Genomic DNA, 24330 nt, shown 5'->3' with positions numbered 1-24330 from the left:
TTACCCGACTTTGGTTATTAATGCTTACAGTATCCACACGGATCAGAACAACAGTGTACAGATGAATGTGCCACCATGCACTGTGTGGACCTGAATACTGTGTTTAGCAACAAGTTGTGTGATTGATTATGATTTGAAACTCACTAAAATATTGCATTAGTAAATTCAAACATTCTACTGAGTTCCAAACATCAATACCAGATGTCCATAAGTCACCACACTCTTTGGGACATGTCACAGTGCCAGTCACAGGAAATGGGATGGACAGAGTAACAGCTCATTAATAAATGTAGAAATTACTGTGTGTGTGTGTGTGTGTGTGTGTGTGTGTGTGTGTGTGTGTGTGTGTGTGTGTGTGTGTGTGTGTGTGTGTGTGTGTGTGTGTGTGTGTGTGTGTGTGTGTGTGTGTGTGTGTGTGTGTGTGCTTTGCTTTTCTAGACAACGATTCATCCGATGTACTTCAAACTTGGCATACTATTTTTGGGGGAAGCAAGCAAGTACACTGGAGTCTGCAGTAATTTGGACAAGCGGTTCTAAAGAATGCAAAACAATTTTAAAAACAAACATTGAAGGGCATTCTATGGTAGAGCTGGTGCACCTCATTGATGTAACGCCAATGAAATGTTGTAAAAATGTCAGCCAGGTCCTAACTAAGGCTTTGGTTAGGTGCGGCCTGGACAACAAGCTGCAGCTAAAAAACCTTGTCCACAATCATCTTACCTGTGAGAGCATTTTAGACCCTACAGCGTGGTGCTCTGGAAGAATTGCAAACTGGAAATGGCTTAATGCACGAGAACAGCTGTTATTACTATTAGCATAATAACACAGCAGTGACATGATAATTAGATGTTTGAATTCAATTTAAAAATATTATTGAGACTTTTTGATATTCATTTTCGGTAAAACAATTGTTCTATTAATCAAATACTAAAAAATAATCTTTATGATATTTCATAAAGTAGTCGCTACAGTAATAAAAAAATAATGAGATTTATCAATTCAAAAGACAACATGCTGCTCAGAGCAATCTAGAGCTGGTCAAGGATAAAGCTCTCTCAATGGTGATTGGTTATACCTTACGAGGCAACAACTATTTAGAGTTTAAATGCTTCCAGCTGTTGTTGTAACCCAACAGTTTGGTCTGGATGAGTGGTTGGTTGCTGATATTGAGAAAGCTGCATGCAGCAATACTGAAGACCAAGCAATGGCCCTGAACAGGCGCCAGTTGAACAGGCACTGCATTATTAGTATAGTAATGTAATAAGTAAGTGTGTAAATATGATTGAGTAGTTGTTCAGAGTATGACTAACTGAATAACACTGACCAGGAGCACAGGAACAGATCAGCCAGTGGTGTCCTATGGAGAGCATTTGTTTAAAAGGAAATAGAGTGACTGGAGTGCAGTGTCATGGTTGAAATCAGCAACAACATTTACATCATTGAAGTAGTAGAACTTCCCAAGAATCAGTTTTGGGGTGTTGCAGCGATTGGGTGTTGCCAGGACGTAGTGGAAGGGCACTGGGTGAACATTTCCATTTGTTCCATTGATTTTCAGCACACTGCTGAACACAATGCTGTTCGGAGACACACTTTGCACGGTTCCAATGTAGACTAAAACAAAAAAACACAAACACATTAAAGCTACAAATCTACATATATTTCTTTACAGTATTTGTTCCCAAGTTCACACAAAATTTAGTTATGAATGCATTTCTTACTTTCTCTGCAAAGATGTGTTTCTTTCAGATTGTTCACAGATTGAAGTCTGCATTCTGAAAAAGAACAATATACATGTATATGAAATGGAGGAACCAGAAAAAATGAAAGTTTTGTGTGTGTGTGTGTGTGTGTGTGTGTGTGTGTGTGTGTGTGTGTGTGTGTGTGTATATATATATATATATAGACATATATATACACACATATATATATATATATATATATAGTGGTTATGTGGCCAAGAGGCACACATATTAGCTGATTCTGCTTTAGAAATTCATAGTCTGAACTGGTTATAGGGCTGCATAGTGGTCAGTGGTTAGTGCTTGACGCCTTGCAGCTAGAAGTTCCTCGGTTTACATCCCGGCCTGGGATCTTTCTGCATGTAGTTTGCATGTTCTCCCTGTGCATGCGTGGGTTTTCTCCAGGTTCTCCAGCTTCCTCCCACAGTCCAAAAATATGCGAGGGTTAATTGGTAATTCTAAATTGCCCATAGGTGTGAATGTGAGAGTGATTGTTTGTCTTTCTATGTGTGGCCCTGTGACAGACTGGTGACCTGTCCAGGGTGTCCCCTGTATTCACTCTAAGTCAGCTGGGATAGACTGCAGCTCCCTCACGACCCTAATGTGGATTAAGGGGTGTATAGATTATGGATGAATGGATCTGGTTACATGTACATATGAGAAAGAGAAGAAACCTGTCCAGAGAATCATAATTTGCATCTTAAATCTCACCAAAATGGACAAGACCAAAGAGCTATCCAAAAACATCAGAGACTAGACTGTAGAGCTTCACAATGTTAAAAAGGCCTACAAGACCATGAGCAAGTAACTTGGTAACAAAGTGACAAGTGTCAGTGCAATCATTCGCCAAGGGAAGAAAGAAAAAACAACAATCAATCACCCTCCATCTGGAGCTCCATTTAAGATCTCACCTCATGCAGTATCTCTAATCTCGAGGCCGCTGGAACTACAGTCACAAAGAAAACCACTGGTAACACACTGTGTTGTAATTGTTCGAAATCCTGCAGTGCCCACAAGGCTGCCCTGTTCAAGAAATCACATGTACAGGCCCCTCTGAAGATTGTCAATGAGTATTTGAATGATACTCAGGAGTCTTCGGAGAATGCCATTTGGTCAGATGACACCAAAACTGAGCTCTTTGGCATTAATTCGACTCGCCATGTTTGGAGAGAGAAGAATGCTGACTATGACCTCAACAACACTACCCCCGCAGTCAAGCACGGCGGTGGAAATATTATGCTTTGTGGCTGTTTCTCTGCCAAGGGTACAGGACGACCGTACTACATTGAGGAAACAACAAATGGGGCCATGTACTGAAAAATATTGAACAAGAACCTCCTTCCCTCAGCCAGAGTACTTAAAATCGGTTACAGGTGGGTCTTTTAGCGAGATAATGACCCAAAGCATTCAGCCAAGGCAACAAAGGAGTGGCTCAAGAAGACACACATTAAAGTCAAGGAGTAGCCTACCCAGTCTCCTTAGTCCTATAGTGGAGGAAGCTGAACCTTAATTATCAAGAGAGAATCTGCAAATAAGAGCGGTCTAAAAAAAACCTCCTGAGATTTGTGCAAACCTGGTGACCAAAGAAGAAACATCTGACGTTTGTGGCTATGAACAAGGGTTAATCCAATAAAGTACTAAGCCATGTTTTGCAGGGGGATCAGATACTTATTTCCCTTGATCAACAGGAAATTAACTGCTAGATAATGTTTTTCTGGACAATTTTTTTCTTGTTGTTGTTGTTTTTGATTAATGTTCTGTCTCTTACAGTTCAAATGAACCTACTATTAAAATTATAGACTGACTGTTTATTTGTGTGTGGCCAAAATCATAAAATATGCAGAGGATCAAATACTTATTTTCCTCACTGTAAATGAGCAACTGAGAGTAGCTTCATCTGTTTGGTTTTAGTTTAGAAATTTCATCACCATCTACGCTTCTGTTCCTGAGTCATGGCATTGGACAACAGCCACAAAAAAGTGTTTTTCCTTAATTTTATGACATCACAGGATATAAAATGTCATAATTTCATCCTGTTAGACATTAGTGTGAAATGTTGTCATGATTAGGACATGAATACTTATGTTATTGCAAAAAAACGTGTTCTATAAGATGACGGTAGCATTGACTTTGGATGTTTTGCCACCAAAACTCTAACCTAACGGTTCATCCTCGAGTCAAAGTGAATCTTTGAGCCAAATTTGAAGACATTCCAGACGCATTCAATAGATATTGTGTTGACAAAAATGTGATGGGCATGAACGGATACTCAGAACTTGAGGGCTAATTTGCAAGATGATGTCCGAGCAAAGACAACTACCTACCAGTCATCTTTCTCTGCTGCTGTCCTGACCGTTGTACTGGACTCAGACTTTCTGCGCAGCACGACCACAGAGACAAGTTGAAATAGAGGTGCCCACAACAGCCGAATCCCGTCTTTCCAGAGTAAAGCACCGCGTTGTCCTTACTTGAGCAGCAAACTTTCTGCTCCTAAAATAGATGTAAAGCATTTCATCATCAATAAAAAACATGAAACTGAACATCTCAGAAGGGCCCACCATACCCAGAAATAAGAGCACCAGATTGGTGTTATAACACAAAATGTTGTGTCTGAGCTTTCTATTTTGTAAGAATCAGGGATGATAATGTTTAGCTTGTAAGCTAATATGTTACAACATGTAAATAAAAAGTTTGAAGTTGCTGAAGGCATATTTTTGTTACTTTTGACAGAGTTAGTCTAACTATTTCCCCGCATTTTCAGATGGTTCTTTTATAAGCTAAATATATTAGATTTATAGCGCTGAACAGTGTTTTCCCTTCTCTATATTTTTCAGTTTTTCTTCAAACAATATACTTAAATTTACTTCGCACAGAAATTAGGGACCTCACATAACAGCCCTACAAGTTTTGGTTATTAGTTTTAACTATTTCAGCTTAATTTCTGAAAAAACATGTTTTGTTGATTATTTATGGAAGCCCAGGACAGACCTGAATATTATAATACCAATGAGTCAGAAGAAGTCAGTCAGGTGGTAGGAGTTGGAACAGGGCGCTTCATTGTTGCCTTTCTTAATTAAACACTGCATTAAGGGACATATATTTCTGGAGCCAAGGGGTGCCCAAAATAGCTCATCCCACTTTGCAACTCTATTGTGTCATAACACCTCTCTGGGCATAACACATTATTAGATTCACAGCTAATCGAGTTATCGTTATAAATGGTAAAATCTACCTGTGGGTTTCGTAGAATGGATCCACAGCATGTCACATCACCTCTGTTTCTCAGATGTGCCACGTTGTACAACGTTCCTGCGCAACACTTCATTTTTGGGTCTTTAATGTTGTATGCTTTAATCCCACAGCAGTGAAGGTTTTCTTCTTTGGGATATCTGGTGAAAAATAGTTTTAGGAATTATTATCAAATGAGGAGAGTGGCATGAAGAAGTTATTATGATCATTATGTTCTAAAGACAAATAATTTGACAGTGAGTTAGAATGTGCTTTCTTCAGTATATTACATACACTGAGGGTCAGCCTGGAAGATAATTTATTTGCTTCGTGAGCACAGTCTTTAAACAGCAGTGAAAGCGTTACATGCAGTCACAATAGCAGACTTGAAGCGTAACAACGCACAATACGCACACAAAGTTGCATTTACAAATGCAAAGTCCAAGTAAAAACCACAAAGCTTAGACAGCTATCTGTGTCCATCTGCCATGCACGAGACAGAACGGAATTTCCACAAGGGAATGAATAAAGTGTCTGTCTGTCTGTAACAGAAACATGCAACTGAAAACTTCCAGTGTGGTGACTCTTGCAAAAAAAAAAAAAAAAAAAAATCCCAAAAAACTGTGATCTAAAAATAAAAAGCAGAAATATCTGCAGAGTTGGGGGAATAATCGGAATAATCACCACTAATGACCTTCTGCAATGGCTAGAAGCTGTAAATGCTAAAGCCCTATTAAATATGATAAACCCCTGGAAGATGCCTTGACCTACTTGTAAAAGTCAGAAACATACACACAGACAGATTTAACCGGCAACAAATTCCAGGCATCAAAGGAGAAGCAAACACAGACAAACAGACATTCTTGGCACAGTAGCCGGGTGCCAGATAGAAAAACAAAGGCGGGACAGGGTCAGTGCTGCAGCTGGAATGACTGCCTGTCTCAGAGAGCGTGTGAAATCAGTTACAGAGAATTTTTCAGAGTCTATCCAGTCTGGGTTTTTCTCTACATTTACTCCAAGAAAAAGGAATATTAACCAATTCCCATCACACCCTTTAGTCTTTCACTGTGGAAAACATGTCAACAAAGGACCACCGTGAACAAATAGCACGTCAGCCAGACACTAAAATACCAAACGGATGAAAAAACACTGTCCTCCCATTTCTCTGGATTTCATCAGCATCCTAAATGAACACAGATCAGCAGAAGTAAGGACATATGATCACCTGTGCCCATCGCAGCAGATCTCATCACGAGGCTGGTAGACTTCTGTCCCACAGCAGTGCTGGCCGGGGGAGCCATGAAACTGAGAAGAACATATAGTCCCTTTAGCTGGGTTGTAAGGAATACTTGTGTCTGAGCATTCCTCTCCCTCCTCTCTGTCTTTGTACAATCTGTTGTTACAACAGAGAACTCCAGGTTGTGCTGAGCCATAGGGTGTTCCTCCACAGCACTTTAAGGATCAGAGAAAACGGAATAAATTGTGCAGCAATACAGACAACAGCAGGCACTGTTTTTTTTTTTTTTCAACATTTAAATGCACATGTCAAAAATTTTGACAAAAAATAAATGAGTAAAAATAAAAATCAGGAATATGAAAAACACTACTCATCATAACATGCATCTTTCTACATTATTTCTACACATAAAGTGTGTTCAAGTCATGAAAATCTTACCAGAGCATTGGTATATTATCCTTTTCGCATAAGCGGTTAGCGTTAACGCCGTTACATGAGTTTAACACATCAGATTGAAAACACCCTCCGATATTGTATAAAAAGCAGGATAATAGGGTGGAGCTATCCGAGCCCTCTCAAAAACAAAGTTTTTTTTTTTTTTGAACCGGACCAGCATAACTGGGTTGCTGCTGGCAGCTCTCAATTCTTTGCACGAATCATATTAAAGTAGTGCACTGTTTTTATTTGTTATTTAGATCCCATGTTATCATGTTTATTCATTAAAAAATGTTTCCAAAAAGCATTTTGAGAACTTTTTTGAGGAAAGGACTGAACCAATTATTTACAGGCCCACAATTTTCTTTGAAAAGGGTGTGTTGACTTTACCATAGAAACATAGACAGAAAACCTCCTGAACTCAGCCAGCTGAATGCATCAAAAACAAAGAGAAAAAACAATAGAACATTACTTGATCCATCCCAGGCTTCACGTGGCCATCACAGCAGACATGTGTATCTGGATCATACACACTGAAGGCAGCATCATGTTGACCTAAACAGATGGGTGTGTGGGTTGGGGTGAGGGAATAAAAAACAGAGCAGTTATGGGAAAGCAGACGGAGGGTCATGATGGATGACGTCAAAGAGAGATGACTCAGAGAATCTATCAGAGACAACAATCTGATTTATTGAAATAACAAGTGAGACGTGACAAAACCACACACATCAGGGGTGATGCTTACAAGCACCTACAGTTACGATTTTTTTTCTTGAGAACAATACCTTCTTTGAAACACACACTAGCAAGAGCCTGTCTATCCTTGTGACTGTAAGAGACAGTAACTGTGTGGTTTGGCAACATGTCACCTGAGACAGTTAAGATAAAATCTAGAAGTGATCACTGCAAAGTGACCCCCCCACCCCTTGTGGAAATCCATTTTGCCAGATTACAAAAAGAAAAGATTTAAAGGACCCCTCTCATCTGGCTAAGACCCTTTGTAATGTCGTTCTTTCTGACAAAAAGACTAAAAAGTATTAAACAAGAGTATCCAGACTGTACAGTAGCACATGCCCTGATACTGTCTGCCCTCTGAACACTCTAAATTTGGCACTGCAGGCTACTTTGCAGTTGAAGTAATTGTGCAATAAGGCAGATGATTCTAAAGCACTCAAAGTACTTTCTTTTTTTTTTTTGGTCTTCCTGTCTGTGTTTAGATGAGTTCACTCAGACATTTTCCAATCAGTTATGTCAATATGGCAGTAAAGTAATGAATTTTCAATTTTCAATGGATGGGTGTGGAATGGAATCATGGGTGTGGTGAGCTTTTTGTTTAAAGCAGTATAAAACTAAGGAATTCAGTCAACAGAGATGGGAATCTCCAAAGCTGCAGAGACCAACTGGATTTTCCCACTTTTCTTTCCAAGGAAAATAATTGTTCCATGTTTATAAGATCCAGGTCTGGAACAATAAGGACAGGATAGGACAAGAGCTGATACTCAGGCCTGAGAAAGACAAGCAGCAGGAGAAGTAATCACCCTTCTGTAGTAAATCCTAATGTCACTCACTGGTACCACAAATATGTTTTCTCAGGAGGTGACTGCCTGACCATTCAAAGTTTAGCTATCTGTGTCTAGATTGATTTGCAAGTCAGAGGACTTTCCCATCAGCTCCATGATTGGACAGGATTCAACTGTGGGAAAAGGAACAGAATCAGAGTCTGTTCTTCTAACAGGGCTGCCAACTCTCACCCACACAGGACTCACACAGCTGACATTTTTAACATGCGATGTAATGCAACACCTTTCTATGTTCTCACGCAGCAAATACACTATTTCATGAGTGATTGTGTTGTGAAAAGAGGTCATGAACAGTGCACAGACGTACCATACAGCGCAGGCAGCAAGTGATTCAGGGTGAAAGCAGGAAATGTCCACACATCTATTATACTGTAAGGCATTCCCAGACATGCTGCTCTGAGTATTTTCTTTACTAATAATTTTGTGGCAGCAGCACAGCATCTGTCACTTTCTCCTCTGGAGTCATGTAAGTGAGTTCTAATTAGTGGACTAATCGAACAGTTTCTGACAGAGATCCATGGCCTCAGGCTCCATAAAGTTTACATAAATATAAATACAATTACAAAATAGCCCTTCTTCTAATAATCATTTCCTGTCTGATCCAACCGGGTTGGCGCAATGTTGGTTTTCACAATACCTTCAATCTAGCTAAGCTGCTTAGTGAAGGTGGATGTCTCTTGACTGAATACAAGAGGTTAGGGAGCATAAAAATGTTTTAAAAAAAAAAAAAAAAAGAAAGAAAAAAGTGATGATACATCTGTTCAAGTTTGCTCAACAATTTTAAAATAAAACCAGTTCCCCAGCCTGTATCCACGGAGAAAGACAGCAAGCTTTTTCAGTTTTCCATCTATAACTAAACAGCCCTTTTCAAAAGCCATCCTTTAACCTCTCCTCACATTTGGCACCTGCATCCTCCCAGATGGCTGTCTTGTAAATGAGCCGTGTATTTATGTCTTAAGTTGTGAAGAGACATTCTTCACTGTCTGGAGGCAAACAGGTCACAGGAAAGGCATCAGACAGTGCAGTGAGAAAAAAAGATCCTTCACTTTTCATTTTTCCTGAACAACGGCCCAGCAAGCACAGAAATGATTTACCCACCCAAGACAAGAATGCTTTAGTAAACCTCAAGAATGAAGATTTGGGTGTGCACAGTTCTTGTGTGATGGAATTATAACCGTGTAGCCCTGTTGCATTTACTCTACTTTCCTCCTACATGCTGTTATCTTCTTTAAGATGTACCATTATGTATTATATATTCATTTTCACCTGTATTTGTTAGCACTCAAACGCCTACAACAAACGGTTTATATATTTAGCTGGACCTCTAGTGAATGAAATATGACTAGCATGACATTGTTTTAAGTCCACTTAAACTTCACAGGTGAGAGAGCCAGATGACTGAACAGATCAGCAAAGAGCGTAACTACAAACAACATTTTTGTGCTACATAATAATAATACAATACTGACTTGCAACATTGCTTTTATTTACACATAACCACGATCTTTTCCATAACCTCCTGTTCAGTACTACGAAGTGAATGCTGACTGTGCAGTATAAAGGTTATAATATAATCGTGTTTGGTTTGGCTCCCTATGATCTTCAACTTGACTACACAATCCTGCCTGGCACCAGGTGCAAAATCTCCAAAATGAAAAATTAGGGCTTAATTTACAGCACAAACTGAGTGCATCTGCGGCTGCACAGTCAAGCAGCTCTACAGAACTACGTCAGCACAAAGCAAAGCAAACACCATTCTGAGGTTCCTAAACCGGGCATCCTTCTTACCACGGATATGACTTGAGATCCTGCATGAATATCACAAACAGGATAATGGACAAGAAGCAAACTCGAGTCCAACACCCACCAGAAACGTGTTTGACTTTTTGATAAGATCACAAACACAGCTATCTCTTTGGTTCTATGATTACCAGATGTTTTGTAGCAAAAGAATGAATTAACTTTATCTCCAAATGTTTATTTCTGTTCCCTCCTCCACCCCGATGCCAACCCCTGCTGTATTTATCTATACTTGCTTTTTGTAGTTATGCTCAAACTATGTTATTACTCCCTATAAAACGATGATTATTTCACTTTACCTCTTCAGTGAACATGTCTAATGACTTCATCTGTGGTGATCTGATATGGGACTCTGAGCGTTCATTGCACAAGCTGACATACTTCAAAACTCAACACACAAAATCAAAAACATTGACATCCAATTTCTGTCATACAGTAGTTAAACCAATAGCTTCGCTTTACAAAATCTCCTGACCCAGGATCACGTTACATTATATCTTCACAGTTGTCCTTCAAGACATTTCTACGTGCAGCTGCAATGAGGTAACATTTGGCACAAAATAACCCAGAAACTAATTAAGTTGTTCAACTTGTTGGGAAATTTGTGGCCTAAGAGGTTAATATGTTTACAAGAAAAATCACAAGACAAAAACATTTTCATCACTCATGTCTAACCACCTTGTTGGATCATAAACAAGACGTTTATCATTCTGTTAGTCTACCTTGACAGAAGATACATGACAGGCTCCAGCTACTGATGTAATGTCTTTTCAGCAACCAGTACATGCATCTTCAATGCAATGAAAACAAAAACTTACCTGAGGCAGGGTTCCATTGAGGCTTGATCTCTTTTCTCTCACAGCAGCGACGTTTGTTTGGATCGTAACACAATGACCCACAGCGATGTGTGTTTGGTTCAGTGCTGTGGATGTGCAAAAGACAAACATTACCAAAGAACACAAAGCATGTACGCACAAGTGTGTATTCTAGGTCACATTAGCAGTAAAGGTAGCCCCTCTTGAAAAGAAAAGTTTAAACTACTCTACTGTTTACTGGTGCTGATAACGTGTCCAGACATGCAGTAATATGCAAGCAAAAGAATAAGAACACTACTGGCTAGTAAACATGGATGTAAATGTTGCACCATGATGAGAGAATGTTGCTTTTGGTGATATTTACCTAAACTAAAATTGAATCCGTGCTGTGAACTTTAATACAAATAAATATTTTTTAAACATATATGTCAGTATTTGTTTGGGATGATGAATTATAAGTTGCTCACCAGTTGCTTGCAATGACAGAGTTTTTGTGTAAAACATTATTGTATCTATAACTGGGTTATTGAGACCATAGACTATCTTGGGTGGAAACCTAACAGTAATATAAAAATAACACAGGTCAGAACAGGCCTTTGCCTCTCAGTGGGACAGCCAATCATACCAAAGGTCTGTATTTAACCATGCAAAATTTCCTGTGCAGAATGAATTGATCATTGTCAGTGTCAACAAGAATAAACTTGGGTTGTTTCGGTAGGATGCTGTTGTTAAAATATTTAATTAACTTACCAGTGAGGCTGAAGTTCAGGTTTCTGAAGAAAATAAAGAGAAATGAAATGTCTCACTCTTACCACTGTGTAAATATGTCATAGAGCAACACGTTGTGAACACTTTATTCATGTTTTTTTACTGACAAATGTGAGGCAATCCAGTACAGCATCAAAATACTAGTGCAGTTTGGGCCTTACAAAGGTCAGCTTTCTGGCTTCTGTGTATTATATGACATATGTAGTCACCAAAACAAATACAACACAGGGATAAACTGTTGTGGTGCGTTTGGGATTTCTGTCACATAGTCACTGAAGGAGGGACGTACCTGATATTGAACACCTGTGGAAAGAAAAAACAAAGAATTTTGAGCCAAAAAAAACATACCACCATTCCTGTGCATGATTTCTCATGAAGTGCAAAGAAATGCAACTTATTCTCCCATCAAATCAAAACTGAGGTGCAGGTTGGAGGGACTCATCCTACATGTTCAGACATAAGCCTTAGTAACTGTTTATCTCTGGAAGAATCAAATGATCACACTGAAGCTCGTGACCAAAAAAAGTAATTACAATATAAGGTGATCTCCAGTTTAGTATCTTTAGTGTTATTAACTGAAGTGCCTTATAATCAGGTATGGTCTACTCGCCTGCATGTAATAATTCTAAATGTCTGTATTTCAGGATTTTGGAACGTAGGGGAAAAGCTAAAAACAAAGCATAAAGTTGACACTAACATTTAAACAGGTTTCTTTAGTCAAAGGATGATCTTAAGATGCACCTGAAGTCGCTGGATCGCATTGTGAATTCTTCGGCTTTGAGCTTATCTCATGAGACCCATCATCATTCCAGCGGCAACACTCAGTCCTGAAGTTGAACTGGCTGTCAGAACAGCACAGATGGTCAGCAGAGTTCTTTACTTGAATCGTCCCACCACAACATAGCTCCGTTTCCACATCATATGCCTCTGTGGGGAAAAAAATGTGTACACTTAAAACAGTGACCTCAACTATAACTAAGCTTTCTTCTTTCGGCTTTTCTGACCAGTGTGCTGGTTTAAAATCTGCTTTATTTCAGTGACATGTTGGAGATGATGAGTGTTACGATCACAAGACCACAGTGTTTCCTGCATAATTTAATATGTGTCACCTAACGGTTTTGATGTCTTTGGTATTTATTTCTACATTTGGAAAATGACAAATGAAAAGAAACACCCTTCAATGAATAAGTGTGCCCAAACTTTTGACTTGGACAGCATATCTAAGGAATACCAGAGCAATTGTACTTATTTATACTGTGGTGATGCAAATAACATGGTTAACACGGACAGTTTAATATCCACACAAATCTACACCTGTTAACACAGTCCAGTTACTAAAAAATAACACTTGCCAGTCTGACTTAGGAAACTTATGGTGTGGGAAAAACGTAACTAAGTGTTCACCATATGTTTACATGATGCCTGTTATTCATGAATTGTGTCCAGCTTTACTGACCTTTACCACAGCATTCAGCCGCGGCTGCAGGTCTGCCAACAATCGTTGACCCACAACATATTTCATTGAGTTCGTCGTAGGCCTTCAGTCCACAGCAACGGGAAACATTCGCACTTAAACCCTGTGTCACTTGAGCTGCAGATATAAAGATCAAAACAACACACTTACACCAACAACTCAGTGAAACAGCCTAATCAAGAAGTAATGGCTGGGAAGTTCCAATGTTCAATGAGAGGCCTAAAGTTTGACACAACATGGGACATGGCCCAGTGTTTGTTCTTCGACTGGAAAAGCTCAGATGTCAGCCAGAGTTTAGCTTCTTAAGGACCGGGGAAAATATTGCCTCCTGAAGATTACGTTGGCTGTATGAGGTAGCCGGAGACTTCAGAGGGAGATCAGTTGCCTTAAAACCACATTGAGAATGTTACGTAAACTCTGGGGAGATGCGGGAAGAGTAGGTGTTTAATCCTCTCCATAAAGCGGTTCCTTTTACTATGAAAGTGCTTCATCTGGTCATACTGACCACTAGAGCACTTTTGTCTAAATTCCCCTCCCACCCACTCCTACGATGTGTGTGTTCCACTTCTGGTGACGTTCTGGTGAACTTTTTTGCACCAAACTGTGCCTGTTCTGCATGAGTTCATGGTGGAAATATCTTTATCTATGTGAATAAAAACACTAAATTAATTTACCAGGTGACAATATTTCCTGTGTCACAAAATGTATAGAAATATAATGCAGTAAAGCTCTGGGACATTCTCTAATGTTTTCAATTTTGTATTTTCATATTTCCATCCATCCATCCATCCATCTTCTACCGCTGGTCCGGGTCGGGTCGCGGGGGCAGCAGCTTTAGGAGGGAAGCCCAGACCTCCCTCTCCCCGGCCACATCATCTAGCTCCTCCCGGGGGACCCCAAGGCGTTCCCAGGCCAGCTGAGAGACATAGTCTCTCCAGCGTGTCCTGGGTCTTCCCCGGGGCCTCCTCCCGGTGGGACGTGCCCTAAACACCTCACCAGGGAGGCGTCCGGGGGGCATCCTAATTAGATGCCCGAGTCACCTCATCTGGCTCCTCTCTACGCGGAGGAGCAGCGGCTCTACTCTGAGATCCTCCCGGATGGCCGAGCTTCTCAGCCACCCTGCGGAGGAAACTCATTTCAGCCGCTTGTACCCGCGATCTTGTTCTTTCGGTCACTACCCAAAGCTCGTGACCATAGGTGAGGGTAGGAACGTAGATCGATCGGTAAATTGAGAGCTTCGCCTTTCGGCTCAGCTCCCTCTTTACCACGACGGACCTGTACAGCACCCGCATTACTGCGGACGCCACAGCAATCCGCCGGTCGATCTCTCGCTCCATCCTTCCCTCACTCGTGAACAAGACCCCGAGGTAATTAAACTCCTCCACTTGGGGCAGGACCTCATCCCTTGTTTTAATTAATTTCTGAACCCATAGGAAAAGATCCAGTGCCGAATAAAAGAAACCCAATTCCTGTCAGAGGAATGCAAGTCCTAAGTTCTAAATACTCTATTGAGAGGGATATATCGAACGTTTCTCCCATGCAGAAAATAAGTTGTCTACGAGAACTATATGTATTCTAGAGCCTACTTTGGGATGTCCCCTCAACACAGAGGTGCCAGATTTCTGATTGCTGTGTAACAATACTTTGAACATTTGATAAATTATAACTGAGAATTTTGTCCTACATGTCAGTCATGAGCTGCTTTACTTCCATATTGTGAAAAACTCCATGCTTCTCACTAGCGCTAAATTCTGCAGTACATTTTCTGACCCTCTCAGCATCCAAATCCCAAAGCTGTCCTCTTGTACAAATATTTAGAGAACTGATACAAACAAAAAAAACATCGACAAAAGTATTGAAACACCTAAAATACATCAGTCCATCATAAAAATATGTATATTTATCACCTAATATACCTTTAAAGCTTACTATGAAATAATTAGCAGCAGTGCATGAAGATAAGTCAGTTAGCATTAGTGACGCTACTAACATTTGTCACCATTGTATGACAAAGTTATATACACTTAGTTACCAATCTATTATGTAGAAACCAAATGCAGTTTTTGGTTTCATTCTAATGCTATACAATTCAGCAACATTATAAATGGCAGCCTCCAAAGCGACCACGAAGTTGAATCAACAACCCTTAATGAAAGCAGGATGTGTGACGGAGCTTTTGTATTCAGCTGTGTTGGTTTTAGCTATTTATGCCTTAGAAAATGAGAGTATGTCTGGAAATAAATACAGATTTCTAGTACTACAGTAAAGCGCAATTAAGCAAGAAATATAATCCAGTACACATCACTTGAGAATCAGAGTCCCACAAAGGATGTGTTTTCCTCAACTGTTCATTTAGGGGACATATCAAAAACTTTGATTTCACTGAGAAAACCGTTGAAACAAAACAAATGTTTAAAAAAAAAATACTCATAAATGTCTGCAATAATTGATGAAAGCATCACATTGCTTCCTGTTTTTTCCTTAATGTACAATCCTTGTTGAGCCTGGCTGAAGAAAACCGCTGAGGTTGAAACAAGTTGCAATTTAGGGAAGCTGCTGCCGTTAAGCCTTGTTTTATTGCTTCCAGCACTTCCAGCGCCAATAAGTATCTTCACTAAGATTGTTACATTCTGTCACTTTCACCTTATTCAATGGCTCTCCTGCTTCTTTGTATATTTACAAAGTCAACATTTCATTCTAACTTGTCGCAGGCTTTAAGTTCGTTACCTTTAAAGTGCCCATGTGTTGTGTTGCAGCAGGAGGCTGTTGCAGGATTGAAAGGCTGATCTCCGCAACAGGACAGCCCAGCCCCGACATGAAGCTGATTCCCACAGCAAACAGCTACGCAGCTGTCATACGCTATTCCATGACAGGTTTTTCTGCAAAATACGCAACATATGTCTGACTGCTATGCTCACATCCATTGATATTTTGTAGACAACACAGTAAATAAGCTGAAAATAAGCTGGTTACTTTATACATAGATGCATCCTCCTGTCAGACCTATATATATTTTACACTTCTACTACTCCTTTGTAATACTGCCCTCTGATGGATGATTGTGTGAAAACATAATACATGAATGCAGAGTATAGTTCAATGCATGTGCATTCCTCCATCCTTCTGTGCAAGTGAACCAAAACTGAATTCAAACTTTTACCCAACCGATCAAGTATTAAAGTCGCCCTCCAGTCAACAATGTGTCTTGATCAGTGTTTCTTCTGTCGGATGCTCAGTGTGACAATACAAAATGATACTCAGAGACTCACAGTTTGACGTTAGAAGCCCCTTACCAAACTTCCTTGATGAAATTGAAATGTTTTGTTCTGCTTTCTTAAAATCTTAATTTAAGATTTGTAACTGCCAGCAGGATTTGTGAGGGTGAACTAAGTCAACTAAGTTAGACCCGGTCCAAGAGACAGCTACACAACTGTAATGTGCAAACATTAGTCATACAACACAAATAAGCTTTCATCGATGGAAACCCTCCATTAAGCAACCAAACTTTCAAATAAAAAGTCTTTGTATGTTCACAGAGTATGAATTTTTCAACAAGAGAAGAGGTGTAAATGTGATTCAGAGATCATGAATACAATCTGAAAATAAACTTAAAATGGTGGCGCATTAGACTTGCATCCTCTGTTCTTCCTTTCCAAATAGATCATTACCATCTTTCAGATATTTTGATTCTACAACATGAATGTCACATACGTAGCAATCTCCCTGTCTACAAATAACAGACGATATAAATCTTGGCAGTTCCAAAATCAACTTTGCCAAACAATGCACCCCCCCCTTTTGCATTCCTATTCTGACACTTGCGGATCGGAGCAGTTAACTACATGTAACTACTTAGTTACAGTCCAAGTTTTTCTACTGACTTGAGTCATCTTCTAAAGTAAAGAAGACAGATTTTATGGCTGATTTGCATTGATTTGCAATCATCTAACACCCAGTTTATCCAAGGAATGAATAGTAATGAAAGTGACTCAATGTTTCTGGTGATGCGCCACCCAAATTGAAACATTCTCTTTTTTGAAGAACCGGCTTATAACTTGAAACTTTCCTCTTTGACAGAGCTTATATTTAAACTGGTTCAGGGTCTGTAGTGCAATCCCTTTATTCTGCTATATGTCTGGATCGCTGGAGGATTCTACACTTTTTTAGTACATTGCATGTCATAAACTTTGACAGAGTTCTTTTTTTAAAACACAGTTTGTGTTTTGTTGTCTCTGCTGGTATCGCTTGATCTGCAGATACACATTTCTGATCTGCGGTTGCTGGTTTCACCAAGCAAACAAGTCTTTCTTATTTTCTTTGGCGTCCCTTGTCTGTTCTCTATCTACTATCCTGTTCTCGCTCCTCTTTACTCTCACCCGGTTGATGCAGATGGCTGCCCTGCCTAAGCCTGGTACTGCCAGAGGCTTTTTTCTTCCTTTTTGAACTTGGTGTGATCTGAGGAATCTGACAGTATCTCATTTTTGAAACTTGGGTGGTAATCCAAAAGTTCTGAACATAAATTAGCTTCCAGCTTTGATCCACTGGTGGCACTAAAGTGCTTGAGGCACAGACATGGTACTTTGTGAAGAGAATCAGGGGACTGTGTCAAGTTAATGTGCCAAATTTCAAATTGTTTTACCATTCATTTACAGAGGTTGCAACTGACTCCAATAGCAGAAGAAGAACAGGAAGAAGATGAAGCAGTTGAGGCACCCAATAAAACTGAGGGAGGAATCAAATGGTGCCATCGGCTATTGTATTTTATCAACTTTAGCTTGATATAGTGAATTTGACAATCAGTGGCCTGCATTTAAACACTTCATTGCAGAATAAAGAACAAGTTTCCATAACTATTGATCAAGAACAGACAAGAATTTGCCTTCAGAAATGTTCAGACAAAACATACTAACAATGCTCTTCGTCTAATAACTAAATGACTTTGGATACTTTATCATCACTGATGAACCCAACAAAAAATATTGGTTGTTTTCAAATGAAACTACATCATTTGAAAGCCGTGCATTGCGTTAGAAATCATTAACCTACAACATCCAGTAGGCTAGTTTGTGTTTTAGCAGTGAATGATTGCCTCACATCCATAAACACTCTTCAGACATCAGGTCAACATCTCACAGAGAGTGTTTTGTACTCAACTATCCTGCCAAACTTGTTCCCTTTTTTCATCATCAGGCAGTTTGTTGTGTTACACGGCTTAGTATAGCGAAGGCAACGGTTTCTTTTTGCAGCTTATAATTGTGTGCCAGATAAGGTTCATATTCTATAGTTTGTTTGTTTTGATTTTGACGCTATTCATGCAGCTAAGTTCCCTAAATTAAAGTGTTTTTTCATGTTTAAATATTAGGAGTCATTTATAGGAATATGGAATGTGATGCAGATTTAATGGGCATTCTTGAGTGATTAAAATTGAGGGTGCATGGGTCACCAATTTTGCATAAGGCAGAAAGAAAATATGCCCCTGCAGGAAGTTTAACCTAACCAACAGCATAACACAAGTGTGGTTGCACTTGGTAGAGAAGTGAAGATGGTGAAACTCACCGGTAGCAGTTGGGGGATGCATTGGCCCTCAAGGCAGGTTCTGTCAACAAACACAAGTTTCAAGTAATGAATCAAAGGTAATACAGTTGAGCTGCGAATGAATTAAAATGACAACACCCTAGAGTTTCATTCTAAAGCAACTTCTTCTCTTTGTAAAACTTACTTATTCGTTTGAAAGTCTTAATCTCTCAGTCTCTCGCATTTCAATTGGAAAACACAAAAACCAATTGTGTTAGTTGTCGCTCACTTGACCCTTACTGTGAGTTTTTATTTGAATTCTCAGAGCTCTTAGGTGATTTTGTGCTTAGTACAGATATAGTCTTTATAGTGGGTAACTTTCATATCCATGTAGACGAGATTGACAGACTCAACTTGATTTGGCTTCCTGTTGGCTGTTTTTTCTTGAAATGTAAATGAACCAACTCAGCATTTTAACCACACCCTTGATCTTGTTTTGGCATATGGCATAGGAATTGAACATCTGTTTTTCGACAGAACCCTGTTTTGTCTGATCATCTTTAATAACATTTAAATTTACAATAAGACCACAGAGCATTTACCAAGAAACCTCTTGGTTCCATTACCACAGACATTTATCTGATAATGCTGAAACTACATTTAAGGAAATTATTCTATTACTATTTATTTTCAAAGTCATATGCCAACACAATGGAGAGCAGTTCCTCTCACAAATGAGTCATAGACAGGTGGATAACCCTGTTGATAGGGTGTGACCTTACTGTATCCAACACTCAACACTGTTGCCCTTCTGAAAAACAACTGCACATCTTAAAACAGGCTTGACTGAAAAGGCGGAGGCGTTCCAGTAATTCAGAAGAATTTAATCTAGGTAGCAATGACTTCGTGACCTTCTTCGCAAATAATGCTTCAAGGTCAGAGAAAGAAAAAAAATCCTAAACATGTCTTTGTTTGCTGTGGCTCTGGAAGCATCCATAGACTGAGACTTATATTTGAACCGTTTCTCTGCTGTAAATCTCTCAGAGCTCAGGTCGATAGTCACTTCTTCTAAACCAGCAACATGTCTGTTAGACTCCATCCCAGCCAGACTGTTCCAAGGATGTCTATCCTCTAATTCATACTCCAGACGTCACCTCCCTTTATTAACAGGCAACATATTGCAGGCTTTTAAAGTCGCTGTAATCAAACTGCAAAGTCTACTATGGATCCAGGTGTTTTAGCTAACTACAGACCTATATCCAACCTCCCTTTTATTGCTAAAATTCTTGAAAAAGCTTCTGCAGGCCGATTATGTGACCATCTGCACAGAAATGGTTTGTTTGAAGAGTATCTGCCAAGGTTTAGAATGCATCATAGTGCAGAAGCAGCACAGGTGAAGGTCACCAATGATCTTCTTACAGCGTCATTCAGTGGACCAGATTCTATACTTGTTCTGCTGGATCTCAGTGCTGCATTTTACACAGGTGATCACAGCGTTTCATTACAAAGACAGGAACAAGTTATTGGCATTAAAGGAATCGCACCAACTGGTCTAAATCGTAGTCATCAGATAGGTTCCAGTTTGTTCATGTTAATGATGATTCTTCCACCAACAACAGAGTTAATTATGAAGTTCCACAGGTTTCTATGTTAGGACCAACAAGATTTATTTTGTGCATGCTCCCCTTAGGCAATATTATTAGGAAGCACTGCATACATTTTCACTGTTATGCAGATGACAACCTGCTGTATTTATCTATAAACTCAAATGAAATCAATCAGTTAGTCAAACTCCATGCATAAAGGCCTGAATGACCTGTAATTTCCCTTATTTAAATTCAGACAAGACTAAAGTTATGGTATTTGGCCCTAAACACCTCAGAAACACATGGTCTAACCAGTTACTCTGGATGGCATTGCCTTGGCCTCCAGTTCAACTGTGAGGAACCTTGGATTTATTTTTGACCAGGATATGTTCTTTAAGTCATACATAAAGCAAATCTGTGAAGCGGCATTGTTCCTGCATGGATAAATGCATGGACTGTGTTACACATGCATGCAGTCCATGCATTCCTTATTATCAGGATGTCTCAATAATTCTCTTAAATACCTCCAGCTACTACAAAATACTGCAGGCAAAGTTCTGACAGAAACTTGTAAAAGAGATCAAACTTCTCCCATAATAGCTTCTCTTCACTGGCTTCCTGTAAAATTTCAAACAGAATTTAAAATTCTGCTTCTTACATACCAAACTCTGGATAACTGAGCTCCATCTTACCTTAAAAGATCTTACTGTACAATTCTGAGCCCTTCACTCTCAGACTGCAGCAAAGTGCGCGTAACGCGCGCGCTCACACACACACACACACACACAGACACACACACACACACACACACACACACTTCTCTAGTGTGGAATCAGCTCCCAGTTTAGATTCAGGAGGCAGACATCCTCTCTACTATTAAGGCTTCAAATTTTCCTCTTTGATGAAGCCAGCAGCTGCTGAGGATCACCTGCTGTCCCTCAGGTCCTCTTCTCTGCTCTCTCCTCCTTTCTCTTTCTTCCACATAGTGACATCTCACCATTACATGTCACTAACTTTGTGTCTCACCTGAACTTCTGTTCTTGTTCTCTCTGCAAATGTCTCTGACCTACAGTTTCTAGCCTCACTGAGCTCCAAAATGTCCACTGCTCCCTTTGTCTGTCCTCCATCTGCCACCCTGCTACTGGACTTCTCTCTTGTGGGGTTCCTGAAGAGACTCAGTTTAACCACTTTGTACTGAAGCTCTTTGGATTACCAAGAGCTGGATAACTGAGAATCTACACACGCACACAATCTGGCAAAGGCTTTTTTAACATGAACACTAAGGTCAGAGAATTTGCGTTGGTGGCGTTTTTATAGTTTAACCGATGTGGAAAAAAGCTCCAGGGCGAAATCAGTCACGTCAGTCCTCCGCCCGACTACTTTCCCTCTGTCTTTCACTTCACACCGCCTTGAGAAACTGCTGCGTCAGTGCAAAGAGCATCGTATTCGACAGAGAAAAGAAAAAAATAAACCCGTGGAAAATAAAACACCAAACCAAACAACTGGCGACCTAGAAGAAAGATTTGCGCATTTTGGAGCCGTCCCGTGAGGCATGGCTGAATTTCCATCCCTCCCTCTCTTCCTCCTGCGCCTGCATCCTCTCAACTACCTGATCTGCGTTAGAAAATCAGCACCGGCTTCTGGGTCAGTATCCACCCATCCATGAGCTCCAAGCACGTACACCATCTTCCAACACTTCTACATTTATTTCCCCCCTCTATCAGTAGCACACACACACGCGCACACACACACACACACACACACACACACACACACACACACACACACGGACGTCTAATTTCACCTATTTTAACTTCTCAGCAAGTACAACGAGCACAAGTACATCATAGAAAACAATGCTGGCTGAGTTCTTGGGTAAGAAATAAGTATTTTATTGATTGTTGTGTTTTTTAAAAATCTATTTATGCTAATATCTCTATTAAAGTTTAATGTATTTAAATTTTAGTGTGATTTATGTCAGGGTTCTTGCTTCTTTTTAATTGTTGCTAAATTATTATTTTTTTGACTCTGAGTCACGTACAAGAATTCCAATGTACCTGTACTGTGATGTACATGTGCAAATGGTAATAAACTGTATTCTATTCTGAAATCCATGCGCTGCCTTGAACTCTGTCTGTCAAGAAAAAATAATAAATAAATCAGCCTTACTCACCACACATAGCCACGAAGCCACAAATCAGCCACCCTGGGGGATAAAAAACAGAAATGAGAGCTTTGTTATACTGTCAAAAGAAAGTGACCTAAATGAGTCAGAATCCAGATCTACAAAATGTGCGCCTAATGCATACCCAGTCTAACCATGACCGTGACCATCTTGGAGCCCTTTTGGTGCATCTGACACAATCTGAGAGAGAAACTACCAATATAAAGAGATTACAGTTCAAATTAGCTCCACCTCCCACCTCATGTTACCTAAAATATGGTATTTATAGGCGTGCAGCCAAAACAGCATCGTGACAGGGTGTAAACCTGAAACTCGTTAAATATTTAATACAGTGTGTTTGTAAAGAAACATGCAATGTGTGTGTATATCTCTACAAGATACAGTTTACTTGCAATGTATATTTTCAGCACACAGGATGGGATAAGCCTCAGCGGGATTTTTAACTAAAGTTTTGTTCTTTGGGATGTTTTTTTTGTGCGTGTGTTTGGTAGATGTGAAATTTTCAGTTGACTCCATCACTAACTGCAATCTGAATGAGGGGAGGACTGTTAAGAACAGCCTTCCTTTTATTTCACATTCAGATTGCATGTGGTACCATTAAGCTCACAATCTCGTGTTTCTGATTTTTGGATCTTTTTAAAAACTGGTTTTCTTTTGGAAACCTTTTCTCCCTTTTATCTTTATTCATAGACTTTTTATTCAGTCTATTATGACTTTAAAACGTTGCTCCAGTGCTAAGTGTTCAGGCCACATGTGGTACAGTATTTCGTCTGCTGAAAAGAGCGTTTAATGGCTCGAAAGGCACGTTTTTTTCCCTGTTTTTCTGTTGTGTGGATGATGTCTAAACGTTCCAATGGGAGTCTGTTAATTATGGCACACATTATAGACCTTCTGTAAGAGTCACCTTCCTGCATGTCTGCTGCCCTCCACCGCTGATTTATTTCCGCTGTTTGTATTGAACTGGCTGAAAAAAAAAATCAACGATACTCAAACAGAAAAACACTTTCACAAATAATAAAACTGTAAAGCATTACATTTTCGACATACAGACGTATTTGTCTTGTTGAAGCTGGGTAATAGTTCGTTGTTGCATCATTTTCCCTTTCCTTTTCCCAGTACGTGGGATCTAATTGATCAATTAATTACCGTATTCTTAATAAAAATGAATACGTTTTTTCGTCAAAATAAATCGCACTTGTTTCAGTGATGGTTGAAACATACGGAACTGACTAAATATATAATTATATTTCACGGGAAACAAAAAAAAAGACATCCTTGTCTTTGACAAAAAATAAAATAAAAAACAGGCGCTCGCAGACAAACAAATGTAGGCTACAGTATTTCATAAATTGTTTTGACTGTCTTTTATTTTACTTAATTCATTTATTCATTTTTAAATAGAACAAAATTTAAAAGACTTCCTTGTTTTTTCGGGAGGCTCCTGTGCGTCCGGCGTCATGTTTATCAGCTGGTGAATCATAAACCACGAGCATCGTTTGTTCTTGATTTTGTGTGTGTGTGTTTTGTTTTATTTGTGTATTTGGCCCTTGCTGATTTTCTGCCCGTAAGCTTTCCAGGAGCTTCAAGTTGCGACGTGTAAAAATTAAGAGTGACTAAAAATCCAGGGCCTGCCGTCTGCAGGAGAGTAGAAACAGCTGAATTAAAATGTTTTTTAAAAAAGTAAAGTAAAAGTAGCGGAACATGACAATAAAATCGTTCTTTTAAAAACGCCTACGTGCATTAACTTTAGTATTATATGATATTTTATGAAATGTACTTAGCCGCCGTGGAATAAATCGATTCTTAACTTATATTAGCTTCATATTGTATTATTGATTGCACGCATTTAATGTAGCTGGAATCTATAATCAGTTCAATTCCAGTTTATTTATATTGCGCCATGTTTTAACATTAGCCATCTCAAGACACTTCAGTTCAAGATCTTACAATAACCAATTACAGTTTGAAA

General features: G+C 39.4%; 1 protein-coding gene across 2 annotated transcripts; it reads right to left on the bottom strand.

Moving 5' to 3' along the window:
* Window positions 1–299: 299 nt before the first annotated feature.
* Window positions 300–22569, bottom strand: si:ch211-195m9.3 (galaxin). Of its 2 annotated transcripts, none has more exons than XM_023291009.3 (15): window positions 22486–22569; window positions 22350–22382; window positions 18633–18672; window positions 15804–15955; window positions 13059–13193; window positions 12344–12529; window positions 11892–11905; window positions 11585–11607; window positions 10838–10941; window positions 7112–7194; window positions 6193–6419; window positions 4972–5128; window positions 4064–4229; window positions 1719–1772; window positions 300–1611 (listed from the first exon to the last, which is right to left on the bottom strand). In XM_023291009.3, exons 1-15 carry the CDS (start codon window positions 22529–22531, stop codon window positions 1358–1360), a joined length of 1674 nt encoding a protein of 557 aa, XP_023146777.3. In that variant the 5' UTR covers window positions 22532–22569; the 3' UTR covers window positions 300–1357. The 2 variants fall into 2 exon arrangements, with proteins under 2 accessions (XP_023146777.3, XP_054867835.1); XM_055011860.1 differs by having other exon boundaries at window positions 6193–6272.
* Window positions 22570–24330: the final 1761 nt, after the last annotated feature.

Source organism: Amphiprion ocellaris, chromosome 7 (assembly GCF_022539595.1).
Source record: "Amphiprion ocellaris isolate individual 3 ecotype Okinawa chromosome 7, ASM2253959v1, whole genome shotgun sequence".
Classification (NCBI taxonomy): Eukaryota; Metazoa; Chordata; class Actinopteri; family Pomacentridae; genus Amphiprion; species Amphiprion ocellaris.
This window is presented reverse-complemented; position numbering and strand designations above follow the sequence as displayed.